The 26021-nt window shown below is 42.4% G+C and overlaps 2 protein-coding genes across 15 annotated transcripts in view; one reads left to right on the forward strand and one right to left on the reverse strand.

The window, feature by feature from the left end:
* Positions 1–19335, forward strand: part of LOC144091175 (phosphatidylinositol transfer protein beta isoform-like) — a 43471-nt gene extending 24136 nt beyond the window's left edge. For 3 of the 5 annotated variants that reach the window (XM_077623278.1, XM_077623281.1, XM_077623282.1), the window contains 6 exons: positions 5631–5705; positions 5776–5859; positions 12413–12490; positions 12566–12670; positions 12825–12947; positions 17802–19335. In XM_077623278.1, the coding sequence (XP_077479404.1) occupies positions 5631–5705; positions 5776–5859; positions 12413–12490; positions 12566–12670; positions 12825–12947; positions 17802–17852 (516 nt within the window). In that variant the 3' untranslated portion in view covers positions 17853–19335. Of the gene's footprint in view, positions 1–5630; positions 5706–5775; positions 5860–12412; positions 12491–12565; positions 12671–12824; positions 12948–13015; positions 13101–17801 lie in introns of all 5 variants that reach the window. The other 2 variants (XM_077623280.1, XM_077623279.1) reach the window with 1 other exon arrangement.
* LOC144091178 (uncharacterized) overlaps positions 1–20804 on the reverse strand; it is a 63888-nt gene extending 43084 nt beyond the window's left edge. For 6 of the 10 annotated variants that reach the window (XR_013305634.1, XR_013305638.1, XR_013305636.1 and 3 more), the window contains exons 1-2: positions 20235–20804; positions 14426–14508 (exon numbers count right to left, since the gene is read on the reverse strand). Coding sequence is in view for 1 of the 10 variants with exons in the window: in XM_077623287.1 (XP_077479413.1) it covers positions 7166–7342; positions 14426–14515; positions 20235–20264 (297 nt within the window). In the remaining 9 variants the exon portion in view is untranslated. Of the gene's footprint in view, positions 1–7165; positions 7343–14425; positions 14516–20234 lie in introns of all 10 variants that reach the window. The other 4 variants (XR_013305640.1, XR_013305635.1, XM_077623287.1 and 1 more) reach the window with 3 other exon arrangements.
* Between the last annotated feature and the right edge of the window lie 5217 nt (positions 20805–26021).

The following is a 26021-nucleotide window of genomic DNA, read 5'->3' on the forward strand; positions in this document are numbered from 1 at the left end:
AACTGTCCGTCGGCCAAACGTCTTTCGGCGAATCGTCCGAGTAGCGATACAGTCATGGCCAAAAGTTTTGAGAATACACATATGTTACATTTTCACAGTCTGTTCCTTCAGGGTTTTTAGGTTTTTGCCAGATGTTTCTACGGTATGATGACATACAATTAGAAGCATTTCACAAGTATAGAAAGCTTGTATTGAGAATTACATCACAAAATAGGTCAATATTTGCAGTACTGACACTTCTTTTTCAAAACCTTTGCAATTCTCCCTGGCATGCTTATAGATTAACTTCTGAACCAAATCCTCACTGACATTCTTGCCTAATCAATGATTGGAGTTTGCTGGAATTTGTGGGTTTCTGATTGTTCGCCCATCTCTTGAGGACTGACCACAAGTTCCCAATGAGATTAAGGTCTGGAGAGTTTCCTGGCCAAGGGCCCAAAATCTTAATGTTTTGTTCCCTAAGCCTTTTTTATGACCTTTGCTTTATGGCAAGGTGCTCCATCGTGCTGGAAAAGGCATTCTTCATCACCAAATGGGTCTGCAAGGTTGGGAGAGAGGTTCAATTCATGCTAAACGGGCATCAGGGCGCCCAAGAAAGTCCAGCAAGTGGCAGGACCGTCTCCTGAAGCTGTTTCAACTACGGGATTGGGCCACCACCAGTACAGAGCTTGCTCAGAAATGGGAGCAGGCAGGTGTGAGTGCATTTGCATGCTCAGTAAGGCGGATACTTTAGGAGGAAAGCCTGGTGTCAAGGAGGGCAGCAAAGAAGCAAAAACATCAGGGACAGACTGATATTCTGCAGAAGTTACAAGGACTGGACTGCTGAAGACTGCGGTAAAGTCATTTTCTCTAATGAATCCCCTTTCCGATTGTTTGGGTCATCTGGAAGAAGGCTTGTTTGAAGAAGACGAGGTGAGCGCTACCATCTGTCTTGTCTCATGCCGACAGTGAAGCCTCCTTAGACCATTCATGTGTGTGGTTGCTTTTCGGGCTAAGGAGTGGGCTCGCTCACAGTTTTGCCTAAAAATTCAGCGATGAACAAAGCTTGGTACCAGAATGTCCTCTGAGAGCAACTTCTCCCAACCATCCAGGGGCAATTTGCTGATGAAGAATAGCTTTCCTAGCATGATAGAGCACCTTCCCATAAAGCAAAGGTCATAACAAAATGGCTGGAACAAAACATTAAGATTTTGGGCCCTTGGCCAAGAAACTCTCCAGGTCTTAATCCCATTGGGAATTTGTGGTCAATCCTCAAGAGGTGGGCGGACAAACAGAAACCCACAAATTCTGAGAAACTCCAAGCATTGATTATGCAACAATGTCAGTCAGGATTTGGTTCAGAAGTTGATCGACAGCATGTCAGGGAGAATTGCAGAGGTCTTGAAAAAGAAGGGTCAACACTGCAAATATTGACCTATTGTGCAATGTAATTCTCGATAAAAGCTTTTGATACGTGTGAAATGCTTCCAATGATATATCATCATAACATAGAAACATCTAGCAAACACTTAAAAACCTGAAGAAACAGACTTGGTGAAATTGTAATATTTTTCATTCTCTAAACTTTTGGCCGTGACTGTAGATTTGGCACAAGGTTTACGTCGGATGTGCGTACACAAGCAGGAATCGTACGTACCTTATTTTGGGGCTATAATTTGCAGGTTGTTTATTTTTTAATTTTATTTTTTTATATTTTTGGCAGTGTGACATATACTCAAGTGCAACTTATGTGTGATTATATTCACAGTTTATCATTCCACCTATTCTTTTTACACCGAAACAAAAGAGGCCGCTCTTGGCCTGTGTTGATCATTACAACATTGGCGGTGTGTGGACGTTCCGCTTTCAGACCCAGTTGTGTTAGCGTGTTATGTAGGGGAGAACGGGTTCAAAGAATATACAGTCGTATGAAAAAAATTTGAGGACCCCTGATCGTTTTCAAGATTTTCCTTTATACATCATTAGTTGTTTGGATCAGCAATTTCAGTTAAATATATCTTTACAGACAAGCAGTGATATTTGAGAAGTAAAATTAAGTTTATAGAATTTAAAGAAAGTGTGAAATAATTACTTTAACAAAAGTAGGCAGGTGCTTAAATTTCAGCACTCCAACAGAAAAATTACAGCAATATTTTGTCAATCCTCCTTTTGCAGAAATAACAGCCTCCAAACGCTTCGTTACAGCTTCTAATGAGGGTTTGGATCGTGGTTGGAGGTATTTTTGACCATTCTTCTTTACAAAACATTTCCAGTGTTACCTCTCTGGTTGGCAAAGGACTTGAGCTGGTGCGTGAGGTTGAGAAATTCCGGCTCGATGTAGTCGGGCTCACGTCCACACACAGCTTGAGTTCTGGTACCACTCCTCAACTACACTCTGGAGTTGCTCACCGTGAGAAGCGCCGAGCAGGTGTAGGAATACTTATTGCACCCTGCTCAGTGCCTGTTTGCTGGGGTTTACCCTGGTAAACGAGAGTAGCATTCCTCCGTCTTCGGGTAGGGGATGGGACCTGACTGTTGTTTGTGCGTAATGGGAGTTTGTCCAACCAGCCTACATGTGCTTTCTGGACTTGGAGAAGGCGTTTGACCGTGTCCTTTGAGGAGTCATGTGGGGTATACTCCGAGGGTATGGGGTTCCGTAACCCTTGATACACAGGGTTCGGTCCTTTTATGTCTAGTCCGCGTGGCCGGCAGTAAGGGTCACAGTATTGCATCCCTGCTTATGCAGATAATGTGGTTCTATTGGCTTCATCAAGCCATGATCTCCAACTCTCACTGGAATGATTCACAACCGAGTGTGAAGTGGTCTGGATGAGAATCAGCACCTCCAAATCTGAGACCATTATCCTCAGCCGGAAAAAGATGGCATGCCCTCTCTGGGTCAGGAATCGGGTCCTTCCCCATGTGAAGGAGTTTAGGTATCTTTGGGTCTTGATCCCGAGGGAGGGAAGAATGTAGAGGGAGATCGACACCCAGATCGGTGCGCTGTCTGGGGAGACTATGTCTCCAGGCTGGCCCGGGAACGCCTTGGGATCCTTCCACAAGAGTTGGATAAAGTGGGTGCGGAGAGGTAAGTCTGGGCCTCCCTGCTGAAGCTGCTGCCCCCACGACCCAACTTCAGATAAAGCGGAAGGAGATGAGATGAGACATTTCCAGTTCAGTCAGGTTTGATGGTTTCCAACCATGGACAGCCTGCTTTAAATCACCCCATAGATTTTCACTAATATTCAGGTCCGGGGAATGAGATGGCCATTCCAGAATGTTGTACTTGTTCCTCTGCATGAATATATTAGTAGAAATTCAGCAGTCTTTTGGGTTGTTGTCTTGTTGAAGTATCCAACCCCGGCGCAACTTCAACTGTGTCACTGATTCTTGAACATTGTTCGGAAGTATCTGCTGATACTGACTGGAATCCGTGCAACCTTCAACTTGAACAAGATTGGCAGTACCTGCACTGGCCACACAGGCCCACAGAATGATGCAACCATCACCAAATTTTACTGTGGGAAGCAAGTGCTTGTCTTGGGATGCTGTGTTCTTCCGCCAAGCATACTGGCTCTTGTTATGACCAAATAACTCAATTTTAGTCTCATCAGTTCACAGCTCCTGATTCTAAAATGAAGCTGGCTTGTCCAAATGTGCTTTACCATTCATCATGGGACTCTGTTTGTGGCATGTGTGCAGAAAAAGCTTCTGCCACATTAGTCTCACATACAGTATCTCCTTGTGCAAAGTGTGATGAAAAGTTGAATGATGCACAGTGACACCATCTGTTGTTGGACTTTGGAGCTGGTTGTTGGGTTGAGTTTGACTGTTTTCCCCATCCTTCACCTCTGCTTATCTGAGATTTTTCTTGGCCTGCCATTGCGGGTCTTAACAACTGTGCCTTCCATTTCCTCACTAGTTTTCTCACAGTGGAAACTGACAGCTGAAATCTCTGAGCTAGCTTTTTGTATCCTTTCCTTAAACCCTGCTGTTGAACAATCTTTGTTTTCACGTAATTTGACAGTTTTGAGGCTCCGATGTTGCCACTCTTCCGAGATGATGCAAAGAGAACAACTTGCAACTGGACACCTTAAATACCCTTTCTCATGATTGGCTTCACCTGTGTATGTAGGTCAAGGGTCAATGAGCTTACCAAACACATGTTTTCCAATAATTAGTGCTAATATATATTCAAATCAATAAAACAACAAGGGCGCCCAAAAGAAATCTTGAAAATGAACAGGGGGTGACCAGACTTTTTTCATGCGACTGTATTTTTAGCTTTATATACGTTATGGGGATACTTAACAAAATTGCTAAAACGGAAACAATGAGTTTCCCCCTAAAAAAGTACTTATTGTACTTAAGACCATATTACCCCTTATTCGACAGGAATTACAATTGAGTCCAGAACTAAACAACAACCTCAGTTCGCCACAAACCCTTAGAATCAACTGTAACATACTAATATTAAAGAAAATAAAGATTGTACTGTACTTTAGTGTAATGATATTCTTAAGGCTATGTTCTTTCGGCAGTGGGCTATTCATATTGCCAAAGTATCTTCCCCACAGATGATAGCCATATTGCTGTTATGTTGTTAAATTATGGAAGACATCTTACTAATTTTAGCCTTGCTCTTCTTGATAGAGAATGGTAGACTCATTTACTCGACCTGGCAGCATAAGTTTTCCCTTCTTTATATTTATGAACTTACACCTTCCCAACAATTGTCATCGTTCTCTGTTTCCCTTTAGCATTCACACTTACATTCAAACTTGTGAGGCAAAGCAGGTGTGAGAGAGCTCAGAACTGCCAGATACAGTGGGGCAAATAAGTATTTAGTCAACCACCAATTGTGCAAGTTATCCTACTTGAAAAGATTAGAGAGGCCTTTTTTTCAGCATGAGAGAAGCTCGGCCCGGCCCGACCCGAAGCCAAAGTAATGATTGACATTTTAGGCCCGACCCGACCCGAATTTCGGGCAGGGCCAGGTTTGGGTTCAAGCTCAAGATCTTACCTCTTGTAAACGGCCAAAAAAATACATTTCGGCCAAATAATACATTTCATTGCAATTGGTGGAATTAAATTGCATAGATTATGGGTGGGGAAAACGTGGCTCTTGAGCTGCATGCGGCTCCCGGGCAAAAAGAATGTGGCTCTTTACTTCTTATAATGTTTTGTATATCCTATGACTCTTAGCCTTGTTTCATGTTTCTCTCAAATTCATTCTCTCTTTAAACAAACTCAAATTCATCAGCGCCGATTAAAATATATATATATATATATATATATATATATATATATATATATATATATATATATATATATATATATATATATATATATATATAAAATAAATTGGCTGATTGGATTTTTTTTGCTGATTCTGTCACAAGTTGTGGCACTGACTCTCAGTTAAAAAAAATGGCTGTGTCTAACTTGTTTGCCACCCCTGGCATAGATGAATTGCAAAATTGGTTCGAGGGGATGAGTTGATGATTAGTCTATCAAAACCAGTAATTAAGTGGGAAAATTGATGGATTAGTCGCCAAAAATCAGATTAATCGCAGTATGAGTCAATAGATTATTCTCACTAATTCATGGAATGATTGCTGCCAGTCTCACACATCCCCCTTGCCTCACAGAACGAATACATGAAAGATGACTTTGAGATCAAGATCGAGACGTGGCACAAGCCTGACATGGGAACAGTAGAAAATGTGAGTAATTTCGGGTTAAGATAAACAATGAATCCTGCTTTTGCCAAGAATTTTCCTCCTAATGTATCAGGTGCATGATCTGGATGAGCAGACGTGGAGAAGCGTGGAGGTGGTTCCCATAGACATAGCTAACAAAGATGAAGTGGCTCCAGGGGTGAGTGGTCAAAACCTCACACGTACGGAGGACCATTAGTGGCAAAATTAACATGTTTGATGCCATTGATAGCGATGTATGCATGTCTAATCCATTTGAAGCAGATGGGTTGCCACCGAATGAACGAACATTTATTCACTCACACCTTTCTACTTCAAATGGATTGCATGTTTTCTAGTAGTCAGCTCATTTATTTTTTCCTGTGCTTTTAACAGCCATATACGTCCAATCCATTTTTCAGTGAAAAACACATTTCAATTGCTGTTAACCTTCTCTTTCAAATGGAGGAGACATCTCGTGATAAACTCATTTAAATTTCGAGCAAAAGGATGACAGGATGCCACATGATTGGTCGTCTATCATTGCCAATGGCACTGTTAAATGTGTTATGCCAGTATAATTTTTTTGTAATTTGTTTATTTCAACATATATTTATTTCATTTTTAATTTCGGGTGTGTATGCATACAGTGGTGTGAAAAAGCATTTTGCCCCTTCCTGATTTTTGTGTTTTTTTTTTTGGCATATTTATCACACAAAGGTTTCAGATCATCAAACCAACTTTAGTATGACACAGAGACAACCCAAGGAAATAGAAAATTCAGTTTCTAAATTATGATTTAATTTACATGGGTAGAAAAAAATTACAAAGTTGTCTGGCCGTCTGTGAAAAAATAATTGCCCCTAAACCTAATAACGGGTTATGCCACCTTTGGCAGCAATGACTAAAATCAAGCATTTACGATAATTTGTGATGAGTCTTTCACAACGCTTTGAACGAATTTTGGCCCACTCTTCTATGCAGAATTGTTCAGTCAATCTCCTGGTGTGCTATGAATTGTTGTCATGCTGCATGCTCCATGAGTGCTGGAGTTTGAGAGCACGAACTGACGGTTGGATGTTCTCCTTCAAAATTGGCTGGTAGACAGCAAAATTCATTCTTCCATCAAACAAAGCAAGTCATCCTGGGCCTGAGGCAGCAACACAGCCCCAGACCATCACACTATCGCCACCATGCTTCACTGTTGGTATACTGTTCTTTCGATGGAATGCTGTGCCATTTTTTTCGCCAAATGTAATGGGCCACACACCTTCCAATAAGTTCAACTTTTGAATGATCAGTCCATAGAGTGTCGGCATGTCTTTTGTGGCTGTATTTTCTGTTTTTGCCGATACAAAAGGCGTTTTGTTTCAAAGTCGCTGCGATAGTTGTGCGAGCATGACACACTTTAGCATGCATGCTAGCGTATGTTTTAAAAAAGTGTGGATGATCATTAAGATGTTTTTTTAAGTAAATGTAAGACAAACCTTCATATTCTTTTTGGACAGCAATGGTTTTCGCCTTGGAACTCTGCCATGGATGCCAGCTTTGGCCAGTGTTTTTCTTATAGTAGAGTTATGAACGTTGACCTTAAACTGAGGCCAGCGATACCTGCAGTTCTTTCGATGTTTTTCTAGGTTATTTTCTCTTTCCTTGGGTTGTCTCTGTGTCATACGAAAAAAAATTACGGGCTGAAACCTGTGTGCTATAAATATGCAAAAAACACAGAAATCAGAATGAGGCAAATACTCTTTCACAGCACTATTATTTTTTCATTTTCTGAACCGCTTTATGATGACTGAAAGGTCAGCGTCTCTTTTGTGGGTGTATTTTCTGTTTTTGCCAATACAAAAGGTGCTTCGTTTCAAAGTCGCTGCAATGGTTGTGCGAGCATGACACGCTTTAGCATGCATGCTAGCGTATGTTTTAAAAAAGGCAATAGGAGCAAAACTGAGTTTGATTTTGTTTATTGACGTAATGTGTATTTGTGAAAATATAAATCAAACATTCAAACATCTACAAATCTGTCAGTCATATACACAATACACAAATACGTATACACGTATATACGTATACAGTGGTACCTCGACATACGAGAAATTTGAGATAGGAATAAAATTTCGGGCAAATATTTATCTTGAGATACGAGACAAATTTTGCTATACGAGCAGACAGCGGACGCGAGAGGCTGCTCATAAGAACATCATGGGCACTGTTTCTCTCCCCGCAACTCCCTCTTGTAATGTCTCTGCGAGCACCGGGCGCAGCGTTGCATTTTTTTCAGTGTTTTTTTTTCCCCGTCAGTCATTGCGAATGGCGAGGCAATCGCTAATACGAGAGTTATATATACTACTTGTTGGCAAGTGGTTGTGCGATATCCCATTGTGAAGACATTTGTGTGCATAATTTTCGGAATATTTTGAAGGGAATACAAAAGCAAAAACTACCATCGATAAGTTGCATTTGAAACTCAGGGTGGAGGCGGGGCAAACAGAGCCAACCTGGCCGGGAGAAGAAAGGTATAAAAATGTAAAACAAGTGTAAGGTTAGATTAAACTTATTTTTGAGTGTCTGCATCGTAATCCAAGTTCATTTAAATTTGTTAGTTATCAAACGAGCGTGTTGACGTGCAAAAAGCACGTCGCCCGGACGTTTGACAACATGACAGAGTTTACTGTTGAAACCAGCTCTCAAAATTAAATTCATGAGAGTTAAATATCTAAATATCTACTGTTGAAACCAGCTCTTAAAATTATATACGTCCGGGCGACCAAACGCCCGGGCGACCAAACGTCCAGTCCAATAAATTTGAAGGATTGGTTATAAATAATCATGTTTCGGGGCCACAGACAATGTTAGAATGCACGGTACTCGGACGTTTCGCCGAAAGACGTTTGGACGATGGATGTTTGGGCGACGGACAGTTCGCTGAACGGACGTTTGGTCGCCGGACGTTTGACAACATGACAGAGAGTCCACTGTTGAAACCAGCTCTCAAAATTATATTTATGAGAGAGTTTAATATCTAAACTATATTCACCCGGGCGACCAAACGTCCGGGCGACCAAACGTCCGGGCGACCAAACGTCCGGGCGACCAAACGTCCGGGCGACCAAACGTCCGGGCGACCAAACGTCCGGGCGACCAAACGTCCGGGCGACCAAACGTCCGGGCGACCAAACGTCCGGGCGACCAAACGTCCGGGCGACCAAACGTCCGGGCGACCAAACGTCCGGGCGACCAAACGTCCGGGCGACCAAACGTCCGGGTGACCAAACTGCAGGATTCAAACGGCACCCTGCGATAGATTAGCAGCCTTTGACGGTGACAGACGTGGTACTCGGACGTTTGGTCGACCGGACGTTTCGCACGCTAGCCCCGCCCCCGGATCGTTTGTGTACATGTTTTTCAACATCGGCCCGCCAAACGTCCGGGCGACTAAACGTCCGGGCGACCAAACGTCCAGTCCAATAAATTTGAAGTGTTGGTTATAAATTATCATGTTTCGGGGCCACAGACAATGTAAGAATGCACGGTACTCGGATGTTTCGCCGAAAGACGTTTGGACGATGGACGTTTGGGCGACGGACAGTTCGCTGAACGGACGTTTGGGCGACTGGACGTTTGGGCGACCGGACGTTTGGGGCGACTGGACGTTTGGGGCGACTGGACGTTTGGGGCGACTGGACGTTTAGGGCGACCGGACGTTTGGGGCGACCGGACGTTTGGGGCGACCGGACGTTTGGGGCGACCGGACGTTTCGCCGTCGCGGGATTCGCGCGCTCGCCCTGCCCCCGGATCGTGTGTGTACAAGATTTTCAACCTCGGCCCGCGGGCCATTTACGGCCCGTTAGGCTTTTTAATCCGGCCCGCCGCCGGCATTGTCCAAATTATACCAAACATCAATGACCTTATTCATTTCCCTTTGCCCTGCAATACCGCTCATCACTCAATTTAAAGACTGCTCTCTTTCGTTGAATAATAATAATACGTTCTTAATGTTGAAAGTAAATTTGAAAATAATTTTTGTCCGTGACTGGATGTTCGGTCGCCCGGACGTTCGGTCGCCCGGACGTTTGGTCGCCCGGGTGAATATAATTTCGAGCTGGTTTCAACAGTAGAGACAGTGCCCAGGATGTTCTTATGAGCAGCCTCTCGTGTCCGCTGTCTGCTCGTATATTAAAATTTGTCTCGTATCTCAAGATAATTATTTGCCCGAAACTTTACTCGTCTCAAATTGCTCGTATGTCGAGGTATCACTGTATAACCTACCTTTTAATGAAAACAATGGAAAACAAAAAAATATATAACTATCAAAGTGGAATTTTGTTTTATTTCAAAATAAAGGCTACTCGTGTCTGGCCAGTCAGAGCACGTTTAACTAGGTTAATACGTCAGCGCCCTAGATAAGATGGCTGCCTGGGACCTACCGTATTTTCACACCTATAAAATGCACCGTGTGATAGGGCGCAGTCTCATTTGCGGGTATATTTTTAGTTTTTTGTCAATACATTTGCGGCATCGTCCGATAAGGTGCTAGCATGACACTAAACTAGAGTATGTTATGCTAGCGTACGTATGTTATGCCAGCCGCTAGCGTACCTATGTTATGCTAGCCGCTAGCGTACCTATGTTATGCTAGCTGCTAGCGTACCTATGTTATGCTAGCCGCTAGCGTACCTATGTATTGCTAGCCGCTAGCGTGCCTATGTATTGCTAGCCGCTAGCGTGCCTATGTTATGCTAGCCGCTAGCGTGCCTATGTTATGCTATCTACTAGCGAATGTTAGGCTAGCCGCTGGCGTGTTATTTTAAAGAAAAAAAGCTCGAACAACAGTGCTGGCCAACACTTGAGCCCAGTCATCCACAATCCATTGTAACTCGTGACATGCATCACTCCCAGGCCTTTTATTCTCCTTGTTATATCGGCATCGACAATTCATTCCAAATCGTCACGTAACTCGTGCGACGCCGCCTGTCCGAACTACTATGTTGGACATCCGTTAGCAATCTGTTAGCAAAGCTGTTAAATTGTGATTCAGTCCATTTTCCGAGCGTTCACACCCGCATTTTGTTGTCATTCACGTCAGGCATTTCCTCTGTATAGCTCTAATATGCTGTTTCTTTAAGTATTGAGTGTTTTTGAGGGTTAAAGGCGATGCGAGCACACGGAAGTCAAATGCTTTGCCAATCGCCCTAGATGTTTTGAATGGATTTACCGTAATGCTTGGAATGCGCGGGCACGCTCTTTTTAGGGTGAACGTCCACTGGATTGATCACAATTAGTGTGAGATGTTATTTTCTTTTTTCTGAAAGATCTGGTGAGTGTTAACAAAAATATAGGCAAGACATTATTGAAGCTTCCATGACCAGTTCTCTTTGTTGGCTCGAGAAAAGGCGAGATTCTCGTTCTGTCTCCATTTCTTAAAGCCTTCATTGCCTCCGCCCAAAGTGGGCGTTAATTTCATCACAAGTGGGTGGGTTTCAATTACAAGGAACATGGCTGATTTGAAATCAAATACTATTGGAGCTTAGCTTTGCCATCTGTTGAGATAGAGATTCTGAAAATATGACACTTCCCTTTGAACCATAAAAAATTTAATCTAGTGCACAAACAAGGCGCACCAACAGATTGGGCGCATCAACCATTTTAGAGAAAATTTTAGATTTAAGTGTACCCTATAGTTGTGAAAGTATGGTAAATTAAAAAAAGATAAATTTGACATTTTTCAGGAAGTTTCAACAGATTCATCAGATCAAATACAGAAACCACCATGTTTTGTCCACATTGATGACCTTGGATTGCATACATTACTGGAATGATGGTTGGGAGGCCCTACCATAGGGGCAGAGGACCTATGGCTCGAGAGCCACATGTGGCTCTTTTGATTGGTGGATATGGCTCTCTGCTAACCTTTTGCCATTTATCTTCCATACCACGGATCCTCCAAGTTTACGGGGGTTACTGGAGCCTATCCCAGCTGACTTCGGGCAAAACGCAGACTACACTCTAGACTAGTCGGCAGTTAGCTTTAGAGCACACAGAGACAAACGACCGTCCAAACTCAATATCATATTGCCACCAGCTGGAATCTGCACCAAAGTCAGGCGAGTGAACACAACGAGGCGGCCTTCTCCGCTAACCTGTGAGGTAAAATATGGAAAGCGCTGGTGAGATAGCGGAGTCCCTTTTTATAGAAGCGTCACGTCGTTGACCCTACCTCTAGCACCACTTTAATCTTCTTCTTTTTTTCATTAAACGCTTGTGCACGCATACACTCATTGATACTCATTGATTAGCATCAGCGTAACAATGTTGTCAAAAAGAATTCAATGGCTTTTTGTACTTTACAAGTGGTGAAATGAATTATTAAAAAGGCAAACATTTTCATGCATTTTTACTTTTAAATTCTCAGTATCGCTCAAGGAATAACATTTGAAAAAAGGAACTGTTTATGGCTCTCTCTGCCAAAAAGGTTCCCGATCCCTGCCCTAGCAGTTAAAAATGGATTGGACGTCTATCCCTGTCCTTTGCAGCCAATGAGTTCAAACTGGAAGTAGCCAGTATGATCAATACTTCCTCATTTTGTTCTTGGCTAAGACTTCTTTTGGGGTTGCCATTTATTTTGGGTGTAAATCCAATGTCCAGCAGTAGAGAAATTACTAAATGGTGTAGATTTGACAAAAGAAACTTACCGTAGAGAAAATTGAATGTCACGTGGTCTTCTATTGCAGGACTATAAAGCAGAAGAGGACCCCTCCCTCTTCCACTCAGCCAAAACGGGAAGAGGCCCTCTCGGCCCTGAGTGGAAGGTGAGGCCAAAGGGTGGCGGTTGAGCCTCTGCATCTTTCTGATTTTCCCCCATCTTTTCTCCTCCTCCCACGCAGAATGAGTTGAAGACCGATTGCCCATACATGTGCGCGTACAAGCTGGTCTCTGTCAAATTTCGGTGGTGGGGTTTTCAAACCAGAGTGGAAAACTTCATTCACCGGGTAATTATCATAAGTAATGCAATTTTCAGAGAACAAGTTGATTTTTTAGGCTTTGGCTGGTCCTGCAATTTACAGTGCACTGCAATTTCTGGTGCGTAGTTGACAAGTAGTCAAAATCACTTTGTGGCAGCTTTCCCTGCTTCTGTGTCTACAGCAAGAAAAGCGTATCTTCACCAACTTCCACCGCCAGCTTTTCTGTTGGGTGGATAAGTGGGTGTGTCTAACCATGGAGGACATAAGGCGCATGGAGGAGGAAACCCAAAGAGAACTGGAAGAGGTAAAGAGCATCTCCCTCCTCCAAGCAAACAGCAAATGGAGTTTTTTAACCCTGCAATGTCATGTTAGATGCGTCAGAAGGGTGACGTGCGAGGCACCTCGGCGACGGACGAGTAGGCTCCCTCGCTGTAGTCAAACTCTAGAGGCAGGCTAAGTAAGTCACGCATGGAGGCCAACCGACTGGCTGCCGCCTGCATGGAGAGCTTTTTGTCTGTCTTTGGTCCTTTTCACCTCATCTATGCTATCCTCTTGGTCATTCATAAGTAGGGCTGCCACCGTTAATCTACAACTAATCCATTACTTTTTTCATCGTTGAATTGTTTAGAACTATTGTTGATCTCCAAAAATAGTCTTTTTGATCCTCATAACTCATTGGCTGCCATTGACGGCACTAGACCATGGGTGTCCAAACCGGTCGCAAAGGGCCGCTGTGGGTGCAGGTTTTCTTTCCCACTAATGAAGAGGATACATTTTCATCAGTCTGTCTTAAAAGTGTAATCAATAGATGGCAGTCAGGTGTTGGCAGTTTCAGACAAAAGCTCATTGGTTATACTGTCCGTGCTGGATCAAAAACCTTCGCCCACTGTGGCCTTTTGTGGAGTAGTTTGAACACCCTTGCAGTAGACGTCTAACCCAATTGAAGTGGGAGAATTGGCAGCAATTGGACGTTTGTTCAATTGATCCCCCTTCAAAGGATTGTCTAGCAGTGGCAAGCTCATTTAAATAGTTTTTTTATGATGATTTGGATGTTAATGGCTCTGAAAGAGTTTGTATCATGTAATTTTTTGCTTAATTGATGCATTTGATGGAATAATGTGTCATCCCATTTTAAAATCCAATTTTTTTTTTATCACCGTATTTCATGCCTATAGGACGCACTTAAAAGTAAAAAAAATCTCTAAAATGGATGGGGCGCCCAATCAGTCGGTGGGCCTTGTGTATGTACTCAATTCAAAATTCTGTAGATGTCGCTGTATGACCCGGACCGCTTGACTCTCTGGGTGAATTTTTTGCCGACACGCAACTTCCATATAGAGGAAAAGGCCTGACGTGAAAGGGGGTGCAAAAAATAGCAGGGAGCAATAGCATATTTAGGTATGCATTTTGCAAAACAATATCAGTTTTACCCCCAAAAATGGCACCTGCTTACAAGCCATGGCTCAAACTGGAATCTATCTGCTACGCGGAGGAACATGGAAAGACGAGTCCATGCTTCGCAAATGGAGGGAGCTGGAAAATGAGCAGTTAAAAAGACAATGCTGAGTTTCCACAGAGGTAAGGCAATAGATGTCCGATGGCAAACATAGTTACTGACAGGCAGTGTTGGGCGAGATACACGACGATTTGTGAATGGGTTGTTGATGCCTGGGCTATTGTGTCGGCTAGCAAGTACAATGAGATTTAAAGCTTTCACTGCATAATGCAAAAAAAACAACTAAAAGACAAATAAATAATCAATAAATAAGTAAGTAGTCTAACCTTGTTCCGTCTGAAGTCCAGGATGAATTCCATGGTTTTGGAGACGTTCAGCGCAAAGTTGTTGAGAGCACCACTCGCTGAGTCTATGAACTCAACAACATACAAACGTAGATAATCAATATTAAGTCATGATAAATAATCAATAAATAGTACTGTACTCGCATATAAGCTACCCGCGTGCATAAGCCGCACCCTTAAAATTGCCTTAATTTTTGAATTTTTCAATTTCTCTCGTATAAGCCGCCCCCTGATTCCCAATTTTCACCTCCATATTCATGGTTTTAATAGGGAGTACACGTGTTACTTTGAAGGGAAAATCTTAAGAAAAATCATTGCAAGTGGTATTTCTGAGATACTGTATGAATCAAAAGCATATTATTAGGGTCAATATCATAAGTTAATATGCATGTCTTTGTAAATGCAAAATATCAAATTATTCAATTTGAAAAAATAAATAAGTATCTTGATGGGAACTTGATGCTTTCTAATTACAGAAATTACAATTTTCTTACCAGAAGTTTAAGATGTTGTGGCAGCCATATTGCTTCTAATGTCAAAATATCTCAATTCTTTCGATGGTTCATATTACTCCAATAGTTGTCACTTTCGAACAAGAAATAAAATGAAAAAAAATCTGTGGAATCTGGTTTTATTTCAAAATCAAGGCTACTCACGTCTGGCCGGTCAGAGCTCGTTTAACTAGGTTTAGACGTCAGCACCCGAGGTAAGCTGACTGCGCCCCGAGCAAGATATGTATGTTTTTTTTCTTGAATTTCATTCATAAACGTCACAATTATATTTTTTTAGCGTTTTATCTGCTTATCTTTTCTCTATTTTGAAATAAATGACCGCATCGGCCGCATTCGCTTGCATCATGACGTCATCGTGCCATGGCGGCGTCAACTTGCTGTTTCGTGCTTGTCGTGTTTTATGCGCATATAAGCCGTACCCTCAATTCAGTCATTTTTTGTCCGGCAAAAGCGGCTTATACACGAGTAAATACGGTAATAGATAAATAAGTGGCCAACCTAATAAAAAAGTAGTAATAAGTCTTGATTAGGTCGTAGGTGCAGAACTTCAGTTGAGTATGGTGACAGCCCTTGGGAAGAAACTGTTCTTGAGTGTGTTGGTCTTGGTTGGTATAGCTCTGTAGCTCCTTCCAGAGGGCAGCAGGTTGAAGTGTTGGAAGCCGGAATGCGTATTGTCTTTTATGATGCTCTCTGCCCCTCTAAGGCACTGGAATTTGAAGATGCTGGACAGGGTAGGTAGTTGATGATCTTTTGGGCTGTGTTGATCACCCTCTGCAGGTTGGTGGTTAGTTGCTCCTTCCTGAGTATTCTCAGGAAATGTAGCCTCTGCTGCGCCTTCTTGATGAGTGTTGTGGTGTTAGCCGTCCAAGTGAGATCAGCAGAGATGTGGAGTCTTAAGAATTTGAAAGTCTCCACTCTCTCCACACATTCGCCATTGATATACAGGCAGAACGGACCAGCCTTGTTCCGTCGGAAGTCCAGGATGAATTCCCTGGTTTTGGAGTGTATTCCACTGCGGTTTTTGAGGCGTAACTTCCTGTTTTGCCGTGCATCACAACCGGGTGTATCTCCCAGTTCGTTTTTTTTTAAATTATCGAACCAGCTACAACTCACTTTGAAGGGATCTGCTGGTGTTGAACAGTCCCTTTTTTCAGATGCTTGGTTTGCTTTCAAGTCCATGTAGATTAAGCTGGCTTTTTCTCATATTATTGACTCAGTCACGTTATCTCCTGCTAACTGTTTGTTTTATCCGTATTAAAAGAAGGGTCTCCATCTTATGGAAGGCTTGATCTCCTTTATAGCATCCTTCTGCTTAAAGATGGTACATATTTTCAAAGTATTCCCCATGTTGGCGAGCCAGCTCAGTCACGCATACACGCCTCATGTTTTACGATCATTTTGTGCTTAATATCGATTGTCATCATGTTTTTTCTTCTCTCTACCCTTCATTGCTTGCTTTGAACCCATTGTTGTTCCCTTAATTCTGCACTGTTTAACGCAAAAAACACGTAAAAAATGCAACCTGTACGCCCTGTGCTCGTAGATATCTTTACGCGAGGGAGATGCGGCGAGAAAGACAATGTGCTGTTATAATAAACAGACTGTCGCATACTCGCCCACCTGGCTGTCTCGTATGCTCGTGTCAAATTTGTCTCGTATCTCAAGGCAAATATTTGCTCGGAATTTTCCTCATATATAATTTCTCGTATGTTGGGGCACTCCGTGTCAAGGTTTTATTGTATTGTAAAACGAGATCATTGGGTGCGAATGAGGGATTTTTCCATTGATTGTGGGGCCTGATAAATATTGACAAAGTCCAATTGTTTTCATCTTGTGAAAAAAAATCTATTGCTAATTTGTGACTGGATATTAAAAATGAATGAATTATAAATTCATTTTAAAATAAATTTTGCACTTAATCAGTAGATTTGATCTAATTTGGCAATTTAGTTTCAGAGTAATCTAGTGCTTCTCAATTATTTTCGGTTTCGCCCCCGTCAGGAACAATTAAACGTTTCGTGCCCCCACATCGAAAAATAGTATTTTTCCATAAAATTCTAAGTACCGCGGCATAAGATTGTTTACTTGTTAAAATACAGAAAAGTGAATATAGAACAGCAATAAAGAGTAACTTATTCAACATTTAACATTTTTGTCTGAAACTAAAGGACTTAAAGCGCATCCATTTTTTCGTATGCCACTATGGTGTTAACAATGATTGCTAGATAAATCTATTAGCTCCCACAAAGAGTGACGATTGGTGCAAATATGCAGTTTTTGCTGAAAAAAAACTCAAGCAGCTCCTTTAATTTTGTAGTAGTCCTCATTGAAAGTGGACATTTAGTGCTGTAATGACGGTCTCAAAGTTTCTGTTTATTCGACTATCAAATTAATAATTTGTGGCAGCTCTGTTGTTCACATCTTATCATTCACCTACTATTCTGAAAATTTGAAGCATGGGTTAGGGTTAAGATGAGTTCATTAGCCTTTCACAAATGTTGTCACAGGTGGCCCGGTGGGGCGAGTGGTTAGCACGTCGGCCTCTCAGCTCTGGGGCCCTGGGTTCAAATCCAGGTCATGTCCATCTGTGTGGAGTTTGCATGTTCTCTTGCCTGTGTGGGTTTCCTCCAGGTACTCCGGTTTCCTCCCACATTGCAAAAACATGCATGGTAGGCTGATTGGACACTCTAAATTGCCCCTAGGTATGGGTGTGAGAGTGCATGGTTGTCTGTCTCCTTGTGCCCTGCGATCGGCTGGCCACCGATTCAGGGTGTCCCCTGCCCTATTATCCACTATATGGAACCTACAGTATGTGTATCAATGTTTTTTTTAATCCTTTTTTTCAGCTGCGTAAGACCGGTCCAATTCGAGGCACCAGTGCTGCTCATGAGCAATGAGCCAAACCACTCTGACCTTGTCCTGATGATGTCATCGGAGACACGCCCACTACCGACCCCTGCTGTCACCATGAGGAAGAGGCCCTGGTTCCATGTTACTGTACAGACCCCTTCTCCTACTCTGCTGAAACAGCAACAACCTGGTTTTAGAGAAACACACGCACATGTTTGTATGTGTGTGTGTATATATATATATATATATATAAATAGTAGTTGGCGATTAGGGCAAAGGGGCTTTGTTTCTAATTCTTTAAAATGAACATTAGGAAACGAATGTGCTATGATGATGTCGAGGTCCACATCAAAATAGGGCCGCTCGCATCGCCGTTGGACCATTTTATGATGTTTTTATTTCACTTGTTGGTTTGTCGTCAGAAGTGCGGTCAGTACAATTTCACCAAGTAGGGGTCAGCACTGTCACCTTTTAGATTTACCCTCCCAAGGGAATGATGTTGCATTGGTTTCATTTGTACCAAATAAACAAACATCCATTCCCTCTTTCAGTCAAAACTGTTGCTGAAATTGACAGATCGACACACTTGTTTAGCGTGATTATGTGCTCTTGCACAAATAAGCTTGTGACACTGGGTAATTAGCTAAGTATTTTCTAGGTGGCAGTTTGTCTCTAGTGTACTTTTTTATCCTTTGGCGTTTTCATGTCTGGTTTTATACTATATTGCTGACATATCTAAAACAAGTACACACAAGGGCATGACAAACAATTTTTTGATTTTTATTTTCAGTCTTTGAACTTGTTTAAACATCACACGACGACATGCTAGCATTTCCTAAGACACTTGTTGTTTTTGATGTTTGTATTTTTTTCTGTGGTCGCTAAAGGGAAACCTTTTTGATGGTAATAGTAACACCAGGTGAGGTTTGACAAGAGTAGACGGCTGTTTTTTTTTCAAGCACTGGCATTTAACTCCTTCACTGCCCTTGACTTATAATCAATGGTGCTTTAAAAGGAAATTAAAATTCATTAAGTTTTTCCCCGAATAGGCATCCAATCCTTTAAACTGGCAAGGCAACCTTCCTAGACAATGAGTTAAAAGAAAAATGTTCTGTGATGGGTTTATTTTTTTCCATTAACGGAATGACTAGTCACAAAGGCAACATTCAGGGGTATAAGTGAATGTATAATCACTACTATTTTTTCCCCACAGTTACAGTTGGTAAACTGTGACTAGAGGTCTAGATCATGGTTGGGCAAACTGGTCATCGAGGGCCGCTGTGGGTGCGCCCCCCTCCCCAACCGATCCAATACAGACACTTTAACCAATGAGATTTATGCAAAATACAAGAAACACATGACTGCAGTCCACTGATTTCACTTGTAAGACACCAAATTGGTGAAAAGGTGTCCTTTTTATGGGTTGGAAGGAAAACCCGAACCCAATATGGCCCTTTTTGGAATAGTTTGGCCACCCCTGGTCTAGACAACGGAACACAATAGAATATCTTAATAAATTTCAACAAACAACTCTGGTGTGTCTTTTCCCCTCCTTCCATCTAATTTCATGCTTAATTTTAGGCTTGGCCTATATGGCAGTTGGTGTCGACAGAAATACTGATTTGTGATACTAGTAGTATGGCCGCAATGTGAATTAAGCCAGGGTAGAAGAGATTTTCATAAGTAATCCATACCCATATGTGGGTACATATACATTTAGAAACAACTATTAAACTGGGTAGAGATTATTCTTTATTTGTACTGCCCACAATTTAGAAAAAATGTATATGTATTATGGGTCTCTAATGTGGTACCAGACAAAAAATACAAATGTCTGTTTAACAGACAAAATACAGTTATACCTCTACTTATGAAATTAATTGGTTCCAGAACTTCTTTTGTAACTTGAAAATTTTGTAAGTAGAGGTGTACTTTATATGTAAATTTTCTAATTCGTTCCATGGTCCTCACACAACTACCAAATAAACCCTTTAAAATTGGTCAATATGTCCCAATTTTGTATTAAAGATGTGAGGAAACCCCAAAATGAGAATATTATAAGAAAATGATATATTAATGTTTTAAAAGCATACAAAATCTATCCATGTTGAAACACATTGGAACAAGAGGAATGGTATGCAACAGAGAGACCACACAACCACTCTTGTTTTGGGTGGATGTGTGTTTGCTTTTCTCTATTGTGTACATCCGGAGGGGCGCGGAGCAAGTTAACCCCCGTGTTGGGGACACAACAGGCTAAAATCAAACACATCCACCCCAAACCCTAAAAAGACATTGACAACCACAAGGACACATAAGCACGTGTCTTATAAACGCAACATTAAGAGATCAACCAACAACATTAATTTTTTATGATTTCTTTGGAATTTTATTTGTTACCCGTTTTATTAGTCGCTGCTGGTTCTTACCTGTTTGGATTTCCCTTGCTCTTCTGCCATGCTGGTTGACGGACGTTTTGGGGGAAAAAAACTATCCAAATACCATTGCCTTTGACGACTTTTAATAATGTTTCTATAATGCAACGGACAAACGTCGTCAAAGTGGGCGCTCGTATGACTTGTGAACTTTTTTCTGGATGTTTTTTTTTCTACGGAGACTAAGTTCGTGAAATCTGTCAGCATTTTTTTTTGTTAGAATGCTCGCTGCTTCCTCGTCTGCCTTCTCGTTTTATTCTCCTGTATTGTCAAGTGTTCCATTACCTCTAGAGAGTTTGTTTTTATGCCCCTCGACCACTTGGTTGGCACATCGACGTCACAGTTCTGAGATCGACTATTGAATCCCGGGTGGGTCCCACGCTGACCACTTCTTTTCATTCGCACTGGTAATTTTCTTGGGAGGCATGTTGATAAAAACAAGCAGCTGCTTTATCCTCACTTGGAAAAACTCACCAAAAACACTGTCAGAACTCCATGACGACAAACGGCGGTCAAAAGTACATAGGAGAGAATCTTGAAACAGTGGTTGTTGGGAGACAGCCAATGAGAGCCCAGTAAATAGTAGGGAGGTTTTAAAGTGAAAATCAATGCATTCGCGACAATATTTTCACAATAAAATAACGGATGACGAATGCATGTACTTTTTGGGTTTTTTCGTAACTTGGATATTTTTCTTATCTCGAGGCACTCATTTGCATATAAAAAGCTTTCGTAACCTGGAAATTTTGCACCTCGAGGCATTCGTAAGTTGAGGTATGACTAGATGTTGAATGAGGACAGAGTAGTTAGTGAGCTCTCAAATTTTGCATCTGAAATATGGGCGGAAGTCCACACTTAAGACCGGGAGTTGGCAACCTTCGAATCTGGAGACTCATGCAACTCTTTAGCGCTGCCCTATGGCTCACTAGAGCTTTTACTTAAAAACAGGATATTGTATTGGAAAAAATGTTTGATTTCTTCTAATTCACCATATATTGACAAAGTAATAAATAGCGAGTGGTTTAACAGTGATAAAATGTGTTTAATAGAAGTAAAATTACACCAATTTCGCCAGGGATATAGACAGCGACATTCACGGAGGCGGGGGGTGGGGGGCTTCTGGGGACTTTATCCACGGCAACAACACACTCGTAAACGAACAAACAAATTTAAATTAACTTGGAAAAATATATACGACACTCAACGTTTAATGTAACTTCACACAAAACTGAATTCTAATTTTGTTTTAATCGTTTTTACCTTAGTTCTACGGGTTGACCCCACCCGGACGTTCCGCCGGAGTCTTCAAAACGAATGCATCGAGAGTTGTTTGGAACTTGCTGCTTCCCCGTGTCTGATTATCGAGTGTATTCCAGATCTTTTTTTAAATTTTTCGAACCAGCCATGACTCGCTTAAAAGGGTTCTGAAGGTGTTGAAGGCTCTCCTTTCATTGTTATCAAATCCATATAAATTCCGCTGGCTTTTTCACATATGGTTGACTCGGTCACGCTATCTCCTGTTAACCGTTTTTCTTTTATCCACAATAAAAGAAGGCTCTCCATCTCGTCGTGAATGTCACTGTGCCAGTGGGAAATTATAGTTAGTCCTTTGGAAGGCCTCTTCTCCTTAATTGCGTCCTTCTGCTTAAAGATGGTGGATAAGGTTGACGGATTCCTCTCGTATTACCCCACTCATATTTTTCAATTATTTCGCGCTTCATGTCGATAGTCAACGGCCGCCTTTTCTTTGCAAAACTGCCAATCCGTTGTTTACCTTGTATGTAAATGTAGACCAACGTGGGGGAAAAACCAGGTGGGGAAATGCAAAGTCCGCCCAGTGCTCGTATATATATTTTATATATGAAAGAGATGCAAAAAAGACCATGGCCATGGCCACCTGGCTTGGTCGCATCACGAAATTTTGATCGTATATCGGGCGAATTATTCGATCGAAATTTTCGTCGTACCACGAGCTGATCGTAGGTTGAGGTACCACTGTATAGTGTTTATTTTCGTTTAGGCTTCTAAGTGGGCAGCTCAGGGTCCTTAAGTTTTCATGTTATGGGATTTAGGCACTTGGGCGGACAGCTTGCGGTCTTTTAGTTGTAGTTAGAGTTCTTCTGCATGGAGTACCGCGAAAATTTTCAGCTGAGTTTTCAATTTTTGTCTAAAAGTTCACTAACGCGTTTGCGGAGAAGAATGTCATGCACTGTCAATTCTTTGGAATTCATATAAAGGAAACAGATGAATCATCTGTGTGTCTTCTTCTCCTTCTTTGACCGTAGTATCTGTGTAGATGGTGTCCCAAGCTAATTTGCTAATAGTTTTAACTGTTTATTTTTTCTCTACTTTGAAATGAAAGACCGTATCGGCCGCATTGTCTTGCGGTATGGCGCTTCGTCTTTTTTACCTTGCAGTTTCATGCTTGTCGTCTTTCTATGCGCATATAAGCTGTACCCTCGATTAAGTCATCATTTTTTTGTCTGACAAATGCGGCTTATATGCGAGTAAATACGGTAATTGACAAAAACAGAGGATTCAATGTTTCTTGGACCGAATCATTTGCATTCATTGCCAGAATGTTTGTTTTGTAGCAAGTTGTCAAATAACAAAAGAAGTCATGTGGAAAGACATTTCCAGGTAAGGCATGCTACATATGCAGGCGACTATTGAAGATAAATATTTCATATAATCACATGTATTCTTTCACTACTTTAAAATGATGTGTATCTGTAGATGGGTCATTTACTTTGTCGCCATGAAGCCTGTGGTATTTAAGATCCTCTGTGGTCTGTGTTAGTAAAAAAAGTTTCTTACATGACTGATTTTATTATCTGGGGCAGGGGAGGGGGTCGTTTCTGGGCCTTCTTCACCACTGCTGTGGTGTTTGTAGACCAGGAGAGCTTATCCGTGACGTGGACCCCCAGGAATTTAAAGGACTGGACCCTGTCTACACATACTCCATTTATGAGGAGTGGGGCCAGATCTGTGCTGTGTTTGCGAAAGTCCAGGATTATTTCTTTAGTTTTCGTGGTGTTCAGTGTGAGATTGTTCCCCGAGCACCACGAATACAGTTTGGTGACCTCATCTCTGTAGGCCGACTCATCCCCTCCTGAGATGAGTCCGACCACAGTGGTGTCATCGACAAATTTGATGATGGAGTTGGACTGGTGGGTCGGTGTACAGGGAGTACAGAAGAGGACTCAGTACACAGCCTTGAGGGGAGCCAGTGCTCAGTACAATGGAGGAAGAGAGGTGGGGACCAAGTCTAACAGTTTGTGGTCGGTTGGTTATGAAGTTCTTTATCCAGCAGCAGATGGAAGAGGATAGTCCAAGATGGGAGAGTTTGTCAGCCAGAATGTCCGGTATTATAGTGTTGAAGGCTGAGCTATAGTCAATGAAAAGCATCCTCACGTAGTTCCCATGGTGCTCCAGGTGGCTCAGTGCTGTGTGTAGAGCTACGGCGATGGCGTCCTCAGTGGACCTATTTGCTCTATAAGCAAACTGGTGAGGGTCAACTGAGGGAGGGATTGTATCCCTGATATGGTGGGTGACTAACTTTTCAAAGCACTTCATGATCACAGGCGTGAGTGCAACAGGCCTATAGTCATTCAGGTCAGCACAGGCTTTGAGCACCTTCCCAGGTACTCCATCGGGGCCAGCAGCCGTCCTGGTGTTCACGGTCCGCATTACCTGTCTCACTTCATGTTCCACAAGCTTCAGTGTACTGCTGCAGGGTGGTGGATATGTTGAGACTGGGTCTGATTTGTTAGTCTCAAAGCGGGCAAAAAACGGTTCAGTTCCTCTGCTAGTGAGGCATCTGCATTAACAGACACATTATTGTCATTGTAATTGGTAATATGTCACATCTTCTTTGGGTTATTTCCTGTGAAATGCTCCTCAATTTTCCTTGTATATGCTGCCTTGGCCTTTTAATGCCTCTCTTCAGCTCTGCTCTGGCAGCGCTGTATTGTACCTTGTCCCCTGACCTGAAGGCGGTGTTACGGCATTTGATGAGTGCCTGTGTCTCACTGCTCATCCAGGGTTTTTGGTTAGGAAAAACCTGCATCCGTTTAGTAACAGTGACGTTGTCCATGCAGTTTTTGATGTAGGAAAGTACAGTGTCCGTGTAGTCCTGGAGATTATGGTGTTCAAAAACTTCCGAAATGGTGCAGGAAAAACAGTCCTGCAGCTGAGAAAGGGTGTCCGCGGGCCATGTTTTTATTATCTTTATTTGTGGCCTTGTTAGCCTCCAGAGTGGGTTGTATGCGGGGGTGAGGGACAGGCAGAGATGGTCTGATCCAGCAAGGTGAGGGAGGGGTGTGGCTTATAAGCATGTTTGATATTAGAATAAACATGGTCTAGACCAGGGGTGGCCAACTCCGGTCCTCGAGAGCCGCTATCCTGTGTGTTTTCCATATCTCCCTCTTCTAGCACACCTGAATCAAATGACCAACTCGTCAGCAAGCCGTCCAGAAGATTGATACCGATCCTGATTATTTGATTCAGGTGTGTTGGTGGAGGGAGACATGGAAAACAGACCGGATAGCGGCTCTCGAGGACCGGAGTTGGCCACCCCTGGTCTAGACTCTAGAGTTTTATCCCCTCTGGTGTGACACTTCACGTAATGGATAAACTTAGGCAGAACAGTCTTTAAACATGCTTTGTTGAAGTCACCAGCGACAATAAAGACTCCATCGGGGTGGTCAAGCTGCTGTTTGTTTACAGCCGCTAGCAGGAGGCTAAGTGCTGTGCTAACGTTAGTGTAGTATATTGATACTAGAACTGTTTGGTTGCCTCAGGTTATACAGGTGTGTTTAACCACCGCCACCTAGTGACCATTGTGTAATACAGCATGACCCGAATGTTGACATGTTTTGCAGTTGGTCTGAGTGTTGCAATAAAGAGCTACACACCTGTGAAAGTTGGCTGTGCCATCTATTGCTGTTATGGATATATTAACAGTTATATAAAGTGCAAAGTTATCACAATGGCAACGAGGATGGGATCCCTTTCAAGCCGGTAGGGATTCCCAGTTTCAGAACGTGGAAATTAAGGTGTTACACGGAGATAACGGGACTTTGCAAACTAGCATTAGCAAGAGTTGCTAAGCTAACGTCGGCGGTGCATCATGGCCAGTTTCATCGGAAATCTCGGCAAATACAAGGAAGGTCCAGAAGACTTCGAGTCCGTCCTACTTGGAGAGGTTTGAGCAATGGATGATCGTAAACGAAGTGGAGGAAGGTAAACGAGCCAACATTTTCCTGTCTGTAATAGGTTCAGAAGCCTACGGACTTAAAAAACCTCTGCATACCAGATAAGCCAAGTAGCCTCTCGTATGATGTGCCGAGTGGAAAACTATCATCGCATTACAAACCGAAACTGCTGGTGATTGCGGAGCGATTCAAATTTCAAAAAAGGAATCATAAAGAAAACGAGTCTGTGTCAGATTATGTTGTGGCGTTAAAGCACTTATCAACCCATCCTCCAGGGTGTCCTTGGTGAAGATCATGCAGTAGTCGCTCTTGTGTGCTGATTGAATGATAACTCGAATTCCCCACAATATGCAACCTTGTTCCACAGACAGTTCATTTTTCCTGAAAAAGTATGGTTTCAGTCTCTCGTCCTTGTTTTGACTTGGCCATCCAGACCGAGTCAGCTCCAGTACTTTGCATAGGACTGGGTCCTTGAGAGTGCTCTGTGCGATCTCTGTAGCCTGCACAGGAAGCTCATCCACTACTGAGAAATATAAGATGCTGTTTTCCTCCGCTGCATTATCCT

This window comes from Stigmatopora argus, chromosome 16 (assembly GCF_051989625.1).
Source record: "Stigmatopora argus isolate UIUO_Sarg chromosome 16, RoL_Sarg_1.0, whole genome shotgun sequence".
In the NCBI taxonomy this organism is placed as follows: Eukaryota; Metazoa; Chordata; class Actinopteri; order Syngnathiformes; family Syngnathidae; genus Stigmatopora; species Stigmatopora argus.